This window comes from Crotalus tigris, unplaced genomic scaffold, assembly GCF_016545835.1.
Source record: "Crotalus tigris isolate CLP2741 ecotype Arizona unplaced genomic scaffold, ASM1654583v1 scf7180000018750.1061991, whole genome shotgun sequence".
Taxonomy (NCBI): Eukaryota; Metazoa; Chordata; class Lepidosauria; order Squamata; family Viperidae; genus Crotalus; species Crotalus tigris.
The window spans coordinates 824,676-846,511 of NW_024097182.1; the positions used below are offsets into that span (position 1 = coordinate 824,676).

Sequence of the window (21,836 nt, forward strand, 5' to 3'; positions counted from 1 at the left end):
TGAATCTTATTTCGTATGACCCAGCTGCAAATCAACACTTTGAGAAGTTTCTTATGCTATAGACATGAGCAATAAAACAGCTAATTGAATTCATTTGTGGATCTGATTGTCTGCACCCACAATTGTTAAACATAAAAATATTGTTCCAATAACATGTATTTAGGAGAGCCCATTTGCTGTACTAGTTAAGGCACCAGGTTAGAAACCTGGAGATAGTGAATTATAGTCCTGCCTTAGGCCCAAAGTCAGCTCAGTGACCTTGGACTAGTCACTCTCTCTTATCCCTAAGAACCAGGCAATAGCAAACCACTTCTGAAAAAACTTGTGAAGAAAACCTCAGGTGCTTCTCAGGGAAGCCATAAAGAGTCAATGATAATTTGAAAGCACAAAACAACTGTAAATGTACTTGCTACAAATGTAGAAGTTATACAAAATTCTACATTTGTAGCAAATACATTGAAGGTAAACAAACAACTTCCTCTCATGAATTAAGTAAATTAAGTAAATGTCTCACAAGTGAAGACCATTGGCCCACAATGGATTACATTTCTTTGGGTAGATTTGCTATCTGCTTCAACTGCAATAATAAAAGTGCAAAAGTGATGATTACAATTTCCCATATCTCACATGGGCAGATAATTTGGATTCTGGATATCTGCAGAATTACTGTTCCTTTGAATATAAAATAAGATTTGTCAAACTCTAGAAATGTTCTAGGCACAAAAGATCTGGGCTTGCACATTATTATTTTCTTGGAGACACAACAATAGCACATTGAGCAGGGGTAGAGAACATATGGTTTTCCAGATGTTTTAGTAAGCTACAGCTCCCAAAAGTTTTATCCAGAACTGCCAGTTATGCTGAGAGTTGTAGCTCAACCACATCTGGAAGATCAGAAGTTATAGGCCACAAACATTTCTATAGTTTCTCCATTAATGAGTAAACTAGATGGCAGAAAGATGAGAGTCATTTATGTGATTCATAATCTAAATGTGGGACACACAAAAATGGTACATTAGTGAAGTGAGAACTTTCTTTGTTGACACTTGATTGGCATATATTGAGAGAAGTCAGCATACAATTCAATGACAAAGTACATCCTTTGTATTTAGAAAGTCCCAGAAATTTAAATTTTCAATTATCTTACGTGTATAAGCCTTGAAATAACAGCACAATTCCTACTCTTTAAGACCCCTTAAGCTAGAACAGAGTTTCTGTTACTCCTACCCCTGTACCTGCCAGATTAATGTTATGTTCCTTTCCCAAATATATTTTTGAGAACAATTGTGAAGTGCTATCAGGGAAGTGATTGATCCACTGACTCATAACCTGCAATGTCCATTGTATGGCCTCCAAAATCTACCCCTGAAATCTGACAGAAAAACATTTTTCAATGGCACAATTTTCCCAGTTTCCATAAACTGGAAAAAAAATCAAATGCAGTTACTCCATGATTTTAAAAATCATGGAGGAACTACAAGCAAAATGTTTTGCTGGAGCATTTGGAAGAAGGGAAGGAGAGAGAGAGAGAGAGAGAGAGAGAGAGAGAGAGAGAGAGAGAGAGTTTTCAGCAGAAAATATTGGGTTCTGCTATAATTGAACATTATTTTGAGGGATCTTTTGCAGGATATCAGCTCTCTAAGCAACTCAAACCCATTTACCAGCATTGGAAAGATGATCAAGGAATTTTTAAATACTTTGTTTAAGATATAACTAAACAAAATCTGGCATTTCATATATGGAATTTCGGTTCTTGTAAAGTTTATTTACTTATTTACTTACTTACTTACTCATTCACTTATTTACTTAATCAAATGAATATGTCTACCCATCTCATATTAAGTGACTCTGGGCACTGTACAATAAAACTAGAGAATGAAACATTTAATAAAATCAATTAAATAATAAACGTGGATAAAAACAAAATAAATAAAGCAAGATTGGAAGAGGACAGATATGTATACTATGGCCAGCATGCAAGCTCCCTATCACTTAGGGATCCCTGGCTAGCCTGGAATATGATGGTAGTTGCAGTCTAAAAATACCTGGAAGGTCTGATCTTGCTTAGATCTGAATTCTGCTCCAAAATGCATTGTTACTTGTCTATGACAATACGATACTCCCTATTTAAATTATTAGTAATACTGATAGGGAGAGCCAATTTGGTTTAGTGATTAAGGCACTTGGGTAGAAACTAGAAGATTGTGAGTTCTAGTTCCACCTTAGGCCCAAGGCCAGTTGGCCGACCTTGGGCAATTCACTCTGACTTAGCCCTAGGAAGCAGGCTATGGCAAGCAACTTCTGAAGAACCCTGTCAAGAAAACTGCAAGGATTTGATTAGCCACTTGCCATGAATCAATGCTGTCAATAAATAAACAAATTACTATTTTATTTTTTATAGTGATCTATGGTTCTCAAGGGAAGAATAATATATACTATGCCTGTCTTACCATGTTGTTGTTAGTTGCGAAGTCATGTCCGACCCATTGCGACCCCATGGACAATGTTCCTCCAGGCCTTCCTTCCTCTACCATCTTCTGGAGTCCATTTAACTCACGCCTACTGCTTCAGTGACTCCATCCAGCCACCTCATTCTCTGTCATCCCCTTCTTCTATTGCTCTCAATCTTTCCCAGCATTAGGCTCTTCTCCAGTGAATCCTTCCTTCTCATTAGGTGGCCAGAGTATCTGAGTTTCAACTTCAGGATCTGGCCTTCTAAAGAGCAGTCAGGGTTGATCTCCTCTAGGATTGACCGGTTTGATCAACCTGCTGTCTAGGGAACTCGCAGGAGTCTTATCCACCATTATAGTTCAAAGGCCTCAATTCTTTGGCGCTCAGCCTTTCTTATGGTCCAACTTTCACAGCCATACATTGCAACTGGGAAAATTGCTACCAAATTGAACAGAATCGTTTCACCTGGATAAGAGTCGATCTTTGGGTGATTTGGAATTAATCTTCAGAAGTTTCTAATACCCAACTGTTTAACAAAATAGTACCCAAACTTTTATCTCTCCTAGGTTTTCTTTAAATAATAACATACTGAATAATAATGAAATAACAGGTTTGGGAACCAGGAATAGAATTTAACATGGGGGAAAAAAAAAACCTTATTCCCAGTTTAGATCAGTGATTCTCAACCTGTGGGTTGGGACCCCATTTGGGGTTGAACGACCATTTCATGGGGGTCACCAAACAATGCAGTCCGCCATTTTTCCCCCCTTTTCCTTAGCTGTGCTACTCCCTTTTATCCTATTGGCTTTTGAAAGCCAATAGAATAGACTCTCTTGAATAGAGTCTAATTCTATTGGCTTTCAAAAGCCAATAGGAATTGTCCAGGCTGTCTCTGCCCTGCTGAGCTCACCAAAAGTCCCATTCTGCAAACGGTGCTGCACCAGTTGAGTAGTCCTTGACTTACGACCGGTTGAGTAGTCCTTGACTTACGACCGGTTGGGGGTCACGGCATTAAAAAGGTTGAGAACCACTGGTTTAGACACTAAAAATAGCAGGGCATAGCTACCGTTCTTAGAAAGACATGGCTATTAATCGAACCTCCTCAGCTGCATTTCATGTTTCAATTATATTACAAAAAAGGTAAAGGAAATTTTTCTTGAAAAGAAACAGTGGTGCATTCAGCAAATACTTCCATGTTTATTTAATCTCTGGAGCATGAAAAATAGCCAGTTTAGTGTTTAAGGCAGCAGAAACTGGGAGGCCGTGATTTTTAGTTCCGTCTTAGGCCAGCTAGAAGATCTTGAATCAGTCCCTCTCTCTCAGCCCCAGAAATAAAGCAATAGAAAGCTGCTTTTGAAAAACCTTGTCAGTAAAACGGCAGGGACTAGCCCAGGCTGGCAAAAACTGCCTACAAATATTGTATGTAACATGCCAACTCACGATGTAACCGGATGGATGGATGGGTACCTGTAGTATCTATGACATATAACTTGATATTGTAAACATCAAATGAATGCAACATTATAAATCTCAAAATTCAATCCCGGGTGAAAAAGTATGCTTAAAGAATCCAGGCTTGAGTGATTATCATGCAGTGAATACCTTTAAGCCACCTCTCTTCACTTGATTGAAATGAATTATAGTTATACTGAAGTTAATCTAAGAACTTGGGTGAGGGCACTATTATATGGAGATGCTCTACATGTCCTTGGAAATTTGGATTGGTTTCAGATTTAAAGAGGACTGGGCACAATGTTTGTCCTCTTTCTCCATGAACTAGTTCTGTTCGGGTACAGAGCCTGACTATAATGTCAGATTCTCAAGTAATTCTGGGCCAATAGTTCTAGCCCTTTCTCTCTTTCCCCAGAGAGACCCACATAAGCGAATGTCAGAGTGAAAATCTCAAGAATGGAGCAGAAAGTTGGCAGTGTAAACTGGTTGGGTTCCTAAATATAAGGCTCATTCAAATGCATATTTAGGGCAATATTTAAATGCAAATGTGATTAATGGTTGCTACTGCTCATGAATGCTTGTATCCACATCATTTATTATACATAAGATAAAAAAAAAAATCCGACGGGCCTCAACCATTTGCACTGGTATTTTTGGTCCTTCGCCATTGTCCAGAATGAAATGTGCTGATCACACTCTTCTATTAGCTCAGCTTCAAGGAAAACAGATGAACTGGTTGCTAAAGATAAATTCTATACCAGGATCACCTCCTGACATCTATTGCACTTGTTTTTTCTGGAAACCGATTTATAAATACGCAGCCCAGACTGCAAGCCACATCATTAGCTTCAAACAAAAGAACCATTTCAGCATTTTTAATGTGAAGACAGAAAGGGAGCAGATGACAATAATAGAAAGTTGTAAAGCAAAGACCAACCTCCACCCACCCAAGAAGCATTTGTGTTTTGTGATTATTTAAAGCACAACATGATGAATGTCTCTTAAGTGGGTAAGAGCTTAAGTGTATTAAGCTCTTACCCATCCTTTTACAAAAGAAAATAGTTTTTCCAATTTCAAAATGCCTTATATCCACATTCATTCCCTGGTTAAAACAGCCTATGGGGGGACTGTTATAAGGTGTCCAGAGGACAATGAGGTATTCTGGGATTCTCATTTTCCTATGCACATTCCACAATAGTTCAATGGATCGGTGGATAGGGAAATACTGTAAAGTAACAAAAAGAAAAAAGAAAAAGGAAGGAAGGAAGGAAGGAAGGAAGGAAGGAAGGAAGGAAGGAAGGAAGGAAGGAAGGAAAGAAAAAGCTAAAACTATAAGAAAGGAACAAAAGAAAATAGAAAAGAAAGAAAACAAGATACAAAGAAGTGGATTCCGATCTTCTTTGAAGCAGTTATAAGTACAATTATAAATTTACCTCTTATTTTATGGTTACAAAATGACTGCCATTTTTCTATAATCTGTCCTATTTAATCATCAGAACTAAAATAATCAGTTCGTTTTGTTTCTGTTTTATGCAAAAACTCTATAAGGGATTTCCAGTTAACAATAAATGTAGATATTGTCTTTTATCTGATGAATGAAGTCACTTTAGCCAGAAGTTCCATCATCTTCATTTACCATTCCTCTCTTGTGGGTAATGCTGAATTTTCTCATCTTTTTGCATAAAATAATCTCATAATGATATTGGCCTATAGCTTCTGGTTAAAGTCAAATCATGTTATACTTTATGTATTAGTGCTATATTGACCTTTTTCTAACTCTCTGGCATTTTCCCTCCCTGTAAGATAGAGTTTGTTGTATTTTGTAAAGATTGTAAAAAATCATCCTCAAAACATGTATAATAAGAATCTAATAATTCATGTCCAAGCACCGTTTCAGGCTTAATATTTTGAATAGCAATAGCCCTGAGACTTATATACCACTTCATAGTGCTTTACAGCAATCTCTAAGTAGTTTACAGAGTCAGCATATTGCCCCTAATAATCTGGGTCCCCATTTTACTGACCTCAGAAGGGTGGAAGGCTGAGTCAACCCTGAGCTGGTCAGGATCGAACTCCTGGCAGTGAGCAGCATTCTATCCACTGCACCACCATGGCTCTGAACAGCTTCAGAAACTTCTCTTATTGTTATAAGAGAATAGAATAATAAAGACAGATTATGAATGGACCTATTATTATAGATCCATTCATAATTTGTATTTATTACTCTGTAATATACGCAAATTTTATTTCTTTTGCTATTCTGTAACTTAGTTACATCCACAAGTATTTAAGAAATGAGGCTCATAAAAACTTTGTGTCTATATGGGCTGCAATACAGCTGTGAACTTCATTGAAATCTCTCGACTCCCAGCTACTCAACTCAGAGCCAATCATGAAAATCTCTGTTCCTGCAGTCTACTCACAGAGAGCCACTGTCTGGAGTGAAAGTTGGCAATCTCATGATCTTTTCTTATCTCGAAAGACTGTTAGCCAGAATTCACTGTCTGGCCACTGATCTCTGCCAGAATGCTGCTCTGTCATTGCTGCTTCAGGGACTCCTTACAGGAATCCTGATGTTCCACAATAGTTTGATCAACTCAATTAAGACCTTTCTATAGTTAGTGAAGTTTATTTACTTCTCTCTTGGTATTCTTTGACTTACTTAATTAACCAGCATGAATCAGTAATAACATTTCCTGTCCCATACCTTTTCTAAAACCAGAATGAACATGAATTTCTTTTTCTATGTAGGTTGTAATGTGCATTGGGTGATCTTGAGCTTTATTGTGCTGTCTTGTGAAATTAAGGATACTGTGTAATAGTTTGCACACTTTTAAGTCTCCATTCTTTGATATTAGTATACAGACTGATCTCTTCCAATCTGTTGGCCACTGCATCATTCTTCAGATATATTGGCATAGTTTGGTTAGAATCTTGATCTTTTTTTCCCCTCTGTTGCTAGTCATATTCCCATAGATATTTCATCAGTTCCTTTAATCTTTCACCTTGATAATAACTGTAATGCCATACATAGTATTATACGGAGGTATAATTTGCTTCCTTTTTCTTTTCCTTCTTTTTGCCTTTGCAATAAATGAATAAATGAGAATTCAAACACAATATTATGTTTTTGTTCTTATTCTTTTCTTTGAGTTGTTACCTTTGAGTTGGTACATATTTTAAAAGACGATTACTGTACACCTTAACATTTAAAGCTATGGTCATTATTTAAATTTAGAAACTTCTCTATATACTTGAAGGATCAAAATAGTTAAGACCATTTGTAAGAATTAAAAAAAAAGTAAGCATATAATTGAAATAGCTCTAATTCACAACTATTAATATACCGACTCCATAATAGTTTGGTATTCAGTTCCCTTATTTTATAGTAAATTGGTCTAAACTGAACAAAATTAGTGGGATAACCTTATATGCAGTTCTGGGAAATGTTCTGTTTTCTACATATTCAGTATTAATAATATCCCCTATTTTCCTTTTTGCAGCAATGCTTCCTTTCTAGCATATTACATCACTATCAAGGCAAATAGGAGGCAATTTTTATGATGAATCTCATTCATTATATGCAATAGTTAGCACAGGATTTGAAATTGGGAAAAGGTCACAAAGAAACAATTCCAATATGGAAACCCTTTATTGAAGCTGATTATGAACCTATGTCCACTAGTGGTGTTGATAATTGGTATAGTTCACCATAATATTTGCCCATTGCAGCCCTATTCCTTTATTGCCAAAAATATAAGCTTGGATTCAACGGTACTCTTTTGTGAACAGAAGGATTATTCTGTTCATGGAAAGACTATTTTATAGTCTTATGTGCGCTAGATCTCTGTATAAGAAAGATGAAATTAAGTATGAAAAATGACTCCAGCTGGAACATCTATCATGAAATAAGTAGATGAACTGGAGTTTTACAGAACTATGCTATTAAAACATTATCTGAATTCTTGAGCAAGCATTGGCAATAGTGTGTGCTAATAATTATTGTCCTTCTACTTGGTTCTCTGGATCCAGTCTGTTAATCATGTTAAGATGACAATGCCACAAACATATACTAAGTTAAATCCCAGCAACTGTTTGCCCAATTGAAGACATCAGAAAGTTATAACGTGCTTGTTTGAAAATTCAACATGAAAAGATTTGTGGGCAAATAGCATTCAGAAAGAAAACACTTAGAGAGATTTACAGGAGCATGAGGAAAGATAGATTCTAGTAGTGGAGTAAGGAGAAGATCTCAGATTAAGCACCAATATCTTTGGACAATGATAGTAAATCCTTAGACTACAATCTTTGAGAATCATGGTCAATTAGTACTAAACAGGATAAGACCCTTTTCTTGGTACTCTCTATGTTCCTTTCATATAGGAAGAAGGTCTTCCATAATAGTTTTCAAAATGCCAAACAATATTTATGTATCGGATTCTGAGAAATGTGTTCCCAATTGCAACAACTCCAAAAATGATGTCACTTTTTCCTTTAATGGAAGGGAAGTGGATATGCATGGAAACATTTCAGGGACAGCATCCAGTAATACTAGGACAATGAAAGGACATATCAGAGTTATGTGTAGTGTCTAACCCACATGGAATCTGCCTTGGAAGAAATATCCGAGAAGAGACTGAACAGCTGTTGAGAAAGTATCTGGGAGTACCCAAGTGTTTTGTTCTCAGGGAAAACAAATGAATATCACTCGTCTTCCCACTTTTCACCCAAACTCCAGACTACAACATACACCCTCAGTATGAGATCTGATCGGCATTAGCTAATGAATTTGGAGGGGCTGAGTTATAAGATCACCTGAAAAATATAAAGGACTATGACAGTGGTGGCGAACCTATGGATGTGTGCCAGAGGTGGCATTCGGACCCCTGTCTGTGGGCACATGCGCCATGCCCCAGAGATGGCAACCATCCCTCTTCAACCAGCCGCCGGCTAACTCACCAAGCTCCCATGTGGCCGGATGCATCCCAGCACGGCTGGTTTCCCTCCCCCCTGTCCCATCCCTCCTGGCCTCGCATACTCTCCTTTTCCCACCTCCTCAGCTGTCAGCCATCTGTCCAGCTCAGAGGTGGCTTCTCTGAACTTCTGGTGGTGGGCTGCAGAGTCCAGAGTGTGCTGGTCGAGGGGCCGGCAGGCTGTGGCTGCTGACAAACACTGTTGGCCTCCACGCGCTCACTGGTCTCTGTGTCAGGGGCCGATGGTGTCAGGCAGCAGCCGCTCCAGCCCCTGCCTCTCCTTGCCCTGTGACAATGGCACCCCAGCCTTGCCTCACTTTGCCTCACCTCACCCTGCAGGACGAGCCTCCTGCCCACTGCCCCACCAGCCAGAGACCCCCCCCGGATCTCCCCGAACCCTGCCTGGCCCCCACAGACATCCCTCCCCATGAGCAACATCAAAGTGACCATGCCCACCTTGGCCACACCCACCCAGTCTGTCATGACCACGGCCATGCCCACCCAGTGGGCCATGCCCACCTGGCACCCAGTGATAGATAAGTGGGTTTTGGGTTGCAGTTTGGGCACTCGGTCTCTAAAAGGTTCACTATCACTGGACTATGATATGGGTCAGGGTAAAAGCTGGACTCCATCAACAGCTGAGTGCTAATCCTGTCTGATTCTACACTGATTGTATTAACTAAGTAAAAACAGCAACAACAACATCCTTTGGTCAATTGGATTTCAGAACTGAGAATGGGAAAAGCTATTGTGCCTTAAGAAATAAGCTGCAGTGACTTCCGGTACATGAGGTCTCCAGCCTGCAAAACTGCATTGTTAAGCAGCATGGTTACAAATATTTGTTTGCTGCTTTGTTAATAAACTCATTGGTAGTTTACCTACTCTGAGATGAGAGTAGCTCCTTATTTGAGGACTTCTAAGGCAGCATATCACCAAAAAGCATAGCAGGTTACTTCAGAGAAAACATACCTAACAGTTAATAGGGCTGGTTTAGTCCAGTGGTTCTCAACCTGTGGGTCGGGACCCCATTTGGGGTCAAATGACCATTTCACGGGGGTTGCCAAACAACGCAGTCCACCATTTTTTCCCCCTTTTCCTTAGCTGTGCTACTCCCTTTTATTCTATTGGCTTTTGAAAGCCAATAGAATAGACTCTCTTGAATAGAGTCTAATTCTATTGGCTTAAAAAGCCAATAGGAATTGTCCAGGCTGTCTCTGCCCTGCTGAGCCCGCCAAAAGTCTCATTCTGCAAACGGTGCTGCAAGTTGTCTGCAGCGAAGGCGAGCTGTCTGGAAGTTTCCACCCCTCCCTGCTGAGCAACTACTAAAAATGTAAGTAAAAGAGGGCCAGGGGTGGGAGGTGGGAGGCCGGCAGGTGCAGGGAGGGTTGCTGGCGCGCGTGGGGCCCGGCGGGTGCCTTACCTCCCTTGGGCTAGGCCAGCTGCTGGCCCAGCTGGTGGTCGGCCTGCTCCGTCTCTGCCGCTTGCCAGCTAAGCCTCAGCCGGCGCAGGGGGTGGCACCATGCATGCATGGTGCTCCCAGGCAGCGAAAGTCCTCGATTTACGATCGGTTGGGTAGTCCTCGACTTATGACCGATTGGGGGTCGCAGCATTAAAAAGGTTGAGAACCACTGGTTTAGTCATTCTTGGAGAAAACTCAAAGCTATCTGTTGGACAATTAATTTATACTTATCTGTGGTAGATTGTTTTTAAAACATGGTAAGTCTGGATCCAGCCCTATCTACTGAATGAAGATATTGCTCAATACTTTTCTTTTTTTTGCAAGATTTCCATGGTAATAACATAATCAAAATGGGGTAGTTTTATAGTGAAATCTGCTTTGAGGAAACAAATTTTGCTTTATCTTAAGTACTGCTTTTCCCCCAACAGTTTCTGCCTGTCCAATGTAAACAGGTAGGGAACACCTGCTAAGAGTCCTCACCTATGAGGCGGTACAGCAGGAGGGGTTCAGAATGGGCATGCTCCCTAGCAGCTCCCTGTCTTCGGAATAGCTTATCCCCTGAGGCAAGAAGGACCTCCCTCTTCGTGGTCTTCCAAAAGGAGGTTAAAAACATGGCTCTTCAAAGATTGTAACCAATGATGCCATATTCAATTAATGTCATGCATTGCCTTTAGCATTAATTTAAACCCAGATTTAATTAAATTACCATTTGAATTCAATTATTCAATTCATTTGTGTTGTGTTTTTTATTTAGAGGTTCTATAGACCAGCAATAGTCCTATTGCTTTCAGACAATAAGCAAATCTTTTAAATGATATGTAGCCAGCTTGGTCTAGTGGTTAAGGCACCTAGGCTAGAAACCAGGGAACCGTGAGTTCTTGTCCTACCTTAAGCACAAATTCAGCTGGATAGCCTTGGGCCAGTAACTCTCTCTTAGCCATAGAAAGCAAGCAATTGCAAACCACTTCTCAAAAAGCATGCCAAGAAAACTGCAGGGGCTTGTTCAGCCAGTTTCAGGGAAATGGCGTGATTCAGTGGAAGATCATATAAATTTAAATTAGAAATGTTAATGATAGGTGAAACACTACAATCCTTTCATGACAATCCTAATATGTATGACATACAGATGTAGGGTTGGCTATGCAAGATAGACCAGTCAGGAAGCAAGCCCAGATGAGCTAATTCTACTTTACTGTAAGGTTACATTAACAGAATCTTTCAAGTCTGAAAGTACATTTTTCTTCTGTAGCCTTTACAGCCTAAGGAGGGTCTGTTCTGATACATTTGCCAAGCCCACATTCCTGCTATGTACTAAGATGCCTCATACCTCACCATGGCTCTGTCTCTGGCTTTTCCCCCCTGTCTCTCAAAGTTATTCCCACATATCATTACAAACGGGACTATCATAGATGAAACTGATGCAATCTTAATGTAATGTGGTTCAGGAAGCTAGGTTCTCACATATGAATTAGCTATGAATCCTCCTTTCTACTTACAATTAAATTGTTCAATAATATTGTGAATTCCATTGACAAATTACTTATTGGTCCAGCAACTAGTAGTTCTTCTTCTTCTTCTTCTTCTTCTTCTTCTTCTTCTTCTTCTTCTTCTTCTTCTTCTTCTTCTTCTTCTTCTTCTTCTTCTTCTTCTTCTTCTTCTTCTTCTCCTTCTTCTTCCTTCTTCTTCTTCCTTCCTCTTCCTCCCTCTTCCTCCTTTCTTTTTTTTTTTGAGTTTTACCTGACATTTCTTATTCCTAGAAGAGGACTTTTCTCACAATAAATATAAACAGTCACCGGTGGAACCAAAATCAAATTCACAAACTATTAAAGATAAAGTTCAATTAGTTGAGTAAAGTACTAGATTGAAAAGTCTGTAAATTGCTTATTAAAAACCTTTCTCAATTATGGTTACACAAAAGATCACTAGGAGCTCTGCAGAGGTCATATTTTTTTTTAAAAAAGCAAACATTGTTTTCTCAACTTTGCTTACTACACAATGTTGGCATTTACAATAGTGAGATATTTTATATGCCACAAAGCAGTTGCCAATCTGCTTTGTTTTGTTTTGTTTTTTGCAGTTGCCAATGTTGTGAAACATGAATTGTATGGTGATGTTTTTCATTTTTAAAATAGTTTTTATGCAGGGATTCCCTGAGAAGTGAAAATTATTTTGAGGGATCCTCCAGAGGAAAAAGGTTGAGAAAGGTTGCTAGAGAAGATTGTGGCAAATAAACAGTGGATCAATTTTCCTTAGAGTGAAAGAACCAAATATCAATTCAATTTAATGTCTTTGCTCACTTTCATCAGAAATGAACACAAAAAACATTGCATAAATGCTTTTTATGAGGGCAAAGTATATGGTTTCCTCCACAAAATAATCCAACTTGCATTTAGTCCAGCTTCATTTTAACATAATTTTTTTTTAAAAAAATCCATCTTAAGAATTTTTAAAACACACTTTAGATGTTTGTTTAGATCCAACTTTCTCACAAAGTATGCATTTCAATCTAAAAATCTTATCCAAATACAACATGGCTATTTTGCAATGCATATCAACATTCTTGAAGAGCTAAGCTCCCTCAAGATACCCTTCATTCAACAAAAAACCACATCTTATTCTTCTTTGTGGCTCACTGATAATGGTGTCTTTTCCAATTAGAAAAGAAAGCAATTGCTTGGCGACTTCAGTGCCTTCAATCCTCTTAACTGAAAGCAGTGTCATTAAATTAAGCATTACCTGCAGTAACTGAGGACCGCTGATAGATTCTCATTTCATACATTTTACAACAGGAATACTGAGAACAGATTTCCCTCTATTGCATATCCATTCTCAAAAAGGTCTTTTCTCTTTGGATATAAACCTGGGAAGACATTAAAGGGGGGTGGTCCTTAGAACTTAGTTGTTTTGTTGCAAACATTTCATTACCCAACTAGGTAACCTCATCAGTTATAGAAGGAGGTGGGCTTGCTCTCTTTTTATATATACTCCCACCAACACTGTGACAGGGCAAATCACTAGTGTATAAAAAGAAAGCAAAGTCCACTCCCTTCCTAGCACCGATGATGCTAATGAAATGTCTGCAATAAAATCACCAAGCTCAGAGAGCACCAAGGACCCCACAATTCAATCCTGAGCTACAAATATTCTCTTCTATTGGTTGACACTAAAGGAGACATGCATGTTGAGTTGTGAACCCCTGATTTATATTATGGCATAGGGAGTAAAACATTTTATATGTAGATATAAAACAATGGACAGGATGCAAAATTAGTCACCTTAGAATGACAACTCATTGGAATTAAATTAATTTATTGGCTGATAAATAACTGAAGTCAACATGTATTTGAACTGATTTAATTTACATTCTGGAAGACCACATGGAAGAGTAAACTATAAAGAAGCCTCTATGGAACTTATAAAATATATGTTCTTGACTCATAACTTACTGGCTAACGTCACCCCAGGGAAAAGACATAATTGTGTTTCAAAAGGAGCATAATATATGCATTTCCCAGTTGGTATATCATTGTGTACAATAGATGCATTTCTTACCTGCAGCAGCTTTATCACACTGGCATCTAAAAATATTTGGAGAAACATTGCTGCAGCTACCATTGCCACAACTACATCGTTGACACTGCCCAATTATTTCTGAGCAGTTCATTCCTTATAAAATAAGAAGCAAAAATCTTTCCAAATGAACGGAGCTTTACCAAAGCGTGAAGATGAAAATGCAAGAATTAATATTAGCATGCATAAAATGTACAATAAATGTTTTGCTTGCGTATTAATCCAAAGCAATACTATTGCTGTTGTTTCCTTGGTTGGGTTTAAATTACTCTTTTAATATTATTAGAATGAAGCAATGGATTGTATATGATGCTAACACTCCAGTTCCAAAAGGGGCAGGTATGATCACTAAACATATATGTAGGAGATATAGATAGTACAGCATTGTGGGAAGAAGAACCATGCTATTGTCCCAAGAATGGAAACACACAAAGCAAAAAGACCCTAAACAGGGAGGGAGGGAGGGAAGAAAGAAGGAAGGAAGGAAGGAAGGAAGGAAGGAAGGAAGGAAGGAAGGAAGGAAGGAAGGAAGGAAGGAAGGAAGGAAGGTGGATTTCACTATTAACCACACAAGTGAAAGGAACTTCCAATTGCCAAGTGCTGGGCAAAAGAAGAAATAGATTTTGATACAATACTTAATTTGTGAAACTCCAAAGACCTGTAATTGGCTGATTTAAATGTCTTGCGGATGGCACCAGAGATGGTTCTCAGATATTTATATCTAAATGTTTAGCTCAAATGAAGATATAATCCTAGTCGCAATTCCTCCCCAAGGCAGTCTCACTGAACTCATATACATAAGATGAGCTGCATATGGTCAAATTTCAGGGGAAAATCAACGTTCCAATATTTGAACAAAAAGACATATTCTAATATTTGCTTTTCAACATGATTTAACAGCTGCCTGGAAAGACAGTTTCAGGATGAATTCTGCTTAAACATGCTGCTTACTGGAAATTACCAATCACAAATTGCCTGAGCTTTTCCAGCATATGGGACTAAATACCATATAATTACACTTTCAGCTGAATTGTTGCTGTACAGTTATTCACACTTGAGCATTTTTCTCCATTTTTTAAAAAATAATACTATGAGAGCCATTATTTTCTCGCTCACACCTGTAGCTAGAACCACATCTCCTATCCTAACATTTTAATCAAAACAGATTCTTTCACCTTGTTTGTTTGGGCTTTACCTATACAAGGTAATGCTATTGTTCAAAAGCTCACGCTGTGCTTGATTCTTTACATCTTTGAAGCTTTTTTGACCTTTGTAATAAAACTGGATCAAGGCAGTTTTTATTCCCTGGGCATTTAAAGTGGATGCTGAAGGGATTCATGCTGTCTACTAGATATGGTCAGTTCATTCTTAAAGACAATCTAAATACTAAATAATAATAAAGTTGGAAGGGACCTTGGAGGTCATCTAATCCAATCCCCTGCTCAGGCAGGAAACCCTATACCATTTCAGAAAAATGCCTGTCCAGTCTCTTCCTAAAAACTAGTGTGGCATTTTTCAAGAGGTTCTTCTTATTATTCTTCCAATAAGACTAGTTAGGGACCAAGTTGTTTCTCATCTAACTGATTTCCATTTAACAAGCAGCTGGAATGAGAAAAGGCAGAGCTGTGCACTAGAATGAGGGGAGGGCTTTAAACTCTTTCTGTACTGTGATCAAAATCAAAACAGCCTTTCTGTTTTTTCATTCATGATCATTGTTGACAGTAGTAATGGCAGGAGATGTCCATTCTCCACAAGCATGTGTAGCATTACCCCCTCAGAGGCCGCCAAAGCCCAGGCCCTCCCAGCCCCACTCCCCTCCATCGCGCTCTTCAGCTGCACTTTCAAGGAGTTAGTATGTGTCTTTTCTATCAGAAGCTCATGCGAAGTAAGGAGGTGCAGACTCTCGTCGTCAAAGGGGGCTTTCAGGAACAAAGATGACCAGCCCCTATCCCCCATAGTCAATGCGTGATGGTGTTTAACAGCCCCAGGCAGTCATAGCAGCAACAGTCAATTATTTCACAGTGGTCGTTTGGAAACAAGTGGGGTGGGGAAAACCCCGGCTCCAGGCAGCGATAGGAACACGAAAGAAGGTAGTCAGTGTTCTGCAGTAACAGCTTTCCCTGCAAGGGCAACTCCCCACTGTTAAGTACTTCATTCACGTGCAAATGATGAATACACATGGCAAAGTTTAACAGCTCTTTATTCTTCTTCCAACAACACCCGAACGGACGGCAAAAGGCACGCAGGCCCCTTTATGTGTCCAGAGACCCGGATAACAGCAAACAAAGTAAGAGCGTTTTTGCGCCTTGCGCATGCGCACAAGGCCGGCGCCGCTCAGTCTGGTCCCGGGCAGCTTTTGGAATGTCCGGGACTAATACAACATCCCGAGCCTGCTTTTGCAGGCTCAGGATACAACACCCACAATGTCTATAATTTGCATAAGTAACAATAATCAAAGTTTGGATGGCTGCTAGTCTCCAAAGCAGTAATGACCAGCCTCTCCTTCTCTTCTGTCATCGCTCGCAGTCTCAGGTCTCGTCAGTGTCAAAACCCCTTCCCCTTTTCCTTTATTATTAAAATCTAGCAACACCAGCAACTTTCTCTCTCCTCACTCTCTCCCTTGCCTCCTTTCAGGATTCCCCCCCCCTGCAAAAGAAAGCAATAAAACTCCACCTTCTCACTCTCTCTCACTCACTCCTTCCCTCTCCTTCACAGAAAGAGATCAGCTAAAACCTCAAATCCTTCTTTGACTTCACCTGGTCTCTCTCTGACAACAGCAACAGCAACACCCACACCCCCTTTCTTTCCTCCTTTTTCTTTCCTTCTACCCGATCCATGCCCACCATACCCCAAACTGGCAGCAGCTGTCCGAGCTTCCCTTTCCCTGAGCAGGCTCCTGCAAAGCCTTTCAGCCAGCCCTGCTACACATGTTTTAGATTAAGGGGCTGAATTCCTGTTCTCACATGCCATGATTCTGGTCCAGTCTTTTGTTTGCTTGCTTCTTTAAGATCTACACAAAGTCAAATGATGTAACCGACATATGCTAGACACTGCAAGGGCATTCACAGGCTGGGAATCATAGAGAGCAAACAAGGCAATAGTGAGATTTGTACAAAAAAAACAGAACAGTAACAACACATTTTGCTTCCACACAACAGTAAGATAAGCTCAGAACACATGGCCAGAAGAAGCACTAAAGCAGGGATGTCAAACTGCTGGCCCACGGGCCTGTTTCATCGTTCCGGAGCTGCACCCATCCCATTGCTGGCAATGGCAAAAAAGCTCCGATACATTGCACGACATCATGTGACATTGCGAGTTTAACATGTCTGCACTAAAGTTTCAGAAATCCATGTGATCTTACCTGTAAATGAAGGGGGACAGATGCATTCATGAGAATCTTCAACATCTTTTCTTTGACTCTTTCTTCTAATGCAGATGCCATGGTTGTAGCAAGGTTTACTGGAACACTTATCAATTTCTTGACAGAACTGTCCAGAATAGGGATAGTTGCAGTGGCAATGATAGGCTTCATCCCAGATATGACTTAAACATTTGCCATGATCAGAACAAAATGTTGAGTTTGAAAACTTCTGACAAGCATGTGGCTTCACGGTCACATTCAATCGAAGTCCGAAATGACATAAAAGTGGTCCTCGTATTGGGACCTCTGCAAAGTAATGTGTTCCAATGCCGAGCCACTTGGGAACAATTTGATGCATCCTACTTAATCCATGGTCAAATAAAAGCTGGTGCCGATGGCCATCTCTTGGTTGAGGGCATTGAATAAATTCTTCCCAGGAAACATTTGCCAAGTTCATGCCATGAGACTGAAAAGATGGCTCCGATGAAACAAAGAGCAGGTCCCCCAACTGAAGTTGCAGAGGACAAATCTGGGTTAATCTCAGAGGGACATTGTCTGCAGTACTACTATCAGGGTACGAATCAATATTCCAACATTCTGTGAAGAAGCTGGAGCAGATGTTTTGGCTCAGTGACCATTTCACTGTATGGACTGTTGGCTGGGCTTTCCATTCAGACACCAAGGATCTGTTACAAAGGGTCTGCCCACCTACCATGGAACTTTGAAGGAGACAACAAGCTATTGTGACAAGAAGTGGCTTTAGTTTCATTGTTTTTAAATCACACAGCCTGCTCTGATAGCCTGGTTCTTGAGGACAGAATGGATTCCTTCCAATGAGAACTTGTTGTAGTTGTTGCTCTTTTTTTTGCATCGGTAGCACCATGTCTGCCTGTGAAAAATACATAAATGAGAGACTTGAATATTTGTTTATTTTTTGTTTATTTATTGAATTTATAGGGCATCCATCTCACTGTTGAAGTGACTCTGCATGCAGTTTGTATGTTGGGGCTGAAAATATTTTTTAAAAAAAGGCATAATGAGTTAGATGGCTTTTATCCCCAGTTTTGAAATGACCCAACATGGAATAGAGATTATAACTCATATGCTAACTTGAGAATACTGTATTCAGAAAGCAACAGTGGAAGCATGTTCCTGTTAAGATTATAAAGGAATCTCATGCAAAATTTGTTGCATTAATGTAAAAAATGGTTTCCAGACTTGTAATTTAAAATATTTGCAAGATATCAGGATTCCAGCTTCTGATTTAAGAAATTCGTAAACTTAGATCAAAGCACCACAGGGAAAAAAAAATAATATTAGAGACTATAGTAGCATTTTCAAGGGGTTGCTGGATCAGTCTGCTTCAACTGTATTGATTGCTGAACGCATTGCATTCCATTTCAGCACTGAATCAAGAAAAACACAGTTTATATTGTAATATGTTAAGTACAGTAAATATGTAGTTTGAAATTCCTTAAAATATTGATTTCTGGAGACTTTCTCTCCAAGGATGAATTTTTAAAGCTAACATCGCTTTTTGAAGTACACAACATTATATGTATTAGATTTTGGTTTTAGTTGGTTTAGTGCTAGAATATTTATGAAGTTGAACTATTGCACAAGAAAACTTAATAGAAAATCTACACATTGATTTGGGGAGTACGAATCAATTCCAATTATTCCAGAATTCATAAACAATGGATTTTGCAATATACCTGGTATTTTTGTTCACTTCTGCTTTACTTTCCAGCCATACAGTCATAATGAATCAAAATGAACCTCTTGATCACAATGGGATTGAAGGCATACTGCTAGTTGAGACTGATGGCCTCTTATAACTTACAACTGTTCTTCCTAAACTCATCATGGACTGCATCCCTTGATGCAGGGAATTTATAGGGAGATATCATATTTATAATTAGAAGAATGAGCAAATTATTAATTGCTTGTTTCTTAGCTCATGAGACTCACACACTCATGCCTGCCAATTTGGTGCAGGATATTTAAGTCACTATTTATTTTGAACATACTCAGAATAAAAACCTTATATTCATGGAATTAGAATAATATGGGCATTAAAAATACACTGAAATTCTCAATGCAACTGGAAAACTCAGGCAAAAAGAACCAATTTACATTAATTGCTTATCACACACTATCCTGGGATGCCAGTGTGGGATCCAAGAAATTTCTCTGGATGATTCTTCTAACCAGCTGCTGGGTCTGCTGCTGTGCAGACTCTGTAGTAACTTCTTCTGAGTAATTTCTATGATAATATATTTCCCTCTGTGGTCGAAATATTATCACGTTTTGCTGATTTCATTACTCCATTTAGAAACACATATTATTAAATAAAACTTAATAACGCACATTATATTTGTCTTCTGCTGTTTTGATTTCTTGTGTTTATAAACTGAATTTCTAAGAATTCCAAGTCCGTGTTGGTGGTTCCCAATGCAAATTTGTTTCTATTTATTTATTTTTCACATTTATGAACCGCCCATCTCCTTCAGAGAGAAATACAAAGGCTATGGTTTTAGAATCAGATATTTCACCTTGCTAATACCCAAGAAAAAGAATCCACATGCATGCAGTATTTTCTCACTTATCAGATATATTGAAGAATACAAAGGACAGATTTTTCAGTGTAAATTTGCATTTAGAGCAGCAGTTCTCAACCTGTGGGTCACGACCCTTTGGGGGGTTGAATGACCCTTTCACAGGGGTCGCCTAAGACCATTGGAAAACACATATTTCCGATGGTCTTAGGAACCAAGACACCGCTCCCCATCCGTCTCCGCATGGCCTCCTCCACCATTTTCAGAGAGAGAGAGAAAGAGAGGCACTTTCACTTCCCTTCTCCCTCTCTCTCTCAGGCGGACCTACCTCTGCAGGGCTCCTGATTTGCCCTGTGCCTTGGTGCTCCACCCCCTGGGAGAAGCACGGCCAGGGCCTTGTGGCCTTGGAGCCGCCCGGGGAAGCCCAAGGATCCCTGCTGGGAACGGCCCACTGGAGGCTCTGCTGAGTGGCCAGCCCTCCCACAAGTCGTGGCCCAAGGGTGACCAGCGCCTGTGATCCCCAGCCAGCTCGACCATTGGACCTGCTGGCCAGGAAGGCACGCTGGAGTTCAGGCTGCCAGGAAGGAAGGAGATGCAGCAAAGGTAGGAGAAGAGAGCTACCTCCTGGGGCCCGGCACTGGCAGTGGCTTCCTTGCCATCCTCTTCCTCCTCCCCTTCTTCCTCTTACTGCCCCCAAGGCAGCTCAGGTGGGTGCCGGGCAAAAGGGGTGCCTGGGGGGAAGCAGCGGGGCTGGCAGAGGGGCTGGCAGGGGCCACGGGGCACCAGCCCCCACTACGGCTCCACTGGATGGGTGGAAGGCAAGGCCGGGCAGCGCGGAGTCCCAGCTGGGGTGGCGGCAGCGGTTTTCTTGCCCTTCTCCTCTCCTTCCTCCTGCTGCCCCCAAGGTGGCTCGGGTGGGCGCCGGGGCAAAAGGGTTGCCTGGGGGGAGCAGCTGGGCTGGTGGAGCAGCTGGCAGGCCACGCAGCACCAGCCCCCACCGCAGCTCCATCAATGGATGGAGGATGAGGCCAGGCGTTGCAGAGTCCTGGTGGGGACGGCGGCTGGGTTAGGGATGGTGGGGACCCCTGACGATGCAGCAGTGGCTGCCTCCACCCCTGCTGCTGCCTCCGGTCCTGCTCCCCCTCCCTGCCCTTTCAGCTGAGGATGCGGCAGAGACCAAGCCAGGGGTGGCGGGGACCCCCGATGATGCTGCCGTAAGAGAGAGAGAGAAAGAGAGAGGAAAGAGAGAGAGAGAGAGAGGAAAGAGAGAAAGAGAAAGGGAGGAAACAGAGAAAGAGAGAGAGAGGAAAGAGAAAGAGAGGAAAGAGAGAAAAAGAGAGGAAAGAGAAATGGGGAGAGGAAAGAGAAAAAGGGGAAAGAGGAAAAGAGAGAAGAGAGAGGAAAAAGAGAAAAAGAGAAGAGAGAGAAAGAAAGAGGAAGAGGAAAGAGAGAGGAAAGAGAGAGAGGAAAGAGAAAGAGAGAGGAAAGAGAAACAGGAAAAGAGAGAGGAAAGAGAGAAAGAGAAAGAGGGAGGAAAGAGAAAGAAAGAGAAAGAGGAAAGAGAGAGAAAAGAGAGAGGAAAGAGAAAGAGAGGAAAGAAAGAGAGGAAAGAGAGAAAGGAGAGAGAGAAAGAGGGAGAGAAATGGCGCTTCTCCAACCAGAGTGGGTGGAGCCAGCAGAGCGGACTTCCTGCCCCCCCTCCCCGGCCAGCTGGATGGGGAGTTGGGGGTCACCACAACATGAGGAACTGTATTAAAGGGTCACGGCATTAGGAAGGTTGAGAACCACTGATTTAGAGCCTTAAATGTCAGGTGCCCTCATTTTTTTTTTTTAATCTATCAAGATGGGAAGTGTAAATAATGGAACAATAGCAAATAACTTTCTTTCACTGAATATTTCACCAATTTTATCCAGGGAAAAGGCCAGTTGATCACAAGCCAAAGGCTTCCTAGAAACCCTAAGGTCTGCTTAGGCTGAACAAAATGTAAATTGAAGTGTTGTGGCTTATT

At 40.5% G+C, this 21,836-nt stretch overlaps 1 protein-coding gene across 2 annotated transcripts in view; it reads right to left on the reverse strand.

The window, feature by feature from the left end:
- Positions 1 to 21,836, reverse strand: part of LOC120313634 (protein eyes shut homolog) — a 445,596-nt gene that overhangs the window by 340,169 nt on the left and 83,591 nt on the right. For both annotated transcript variants that reach the window (XM_039355730.1, XM_039355729.1), the window contains exon 2: positions 17,270 to 18,158. In XM_039355730.1, the coding sequence (XP_039211664.1) occupies positions 17,270 to 18,152 (883 nt within the window). In that variant the 5' untranslated portion in view covers positions 18,153 to 18,158. The remainder of the gene's footprint in view (positions 1 to 17,269; positions 18,159 to 21,836) is intronic.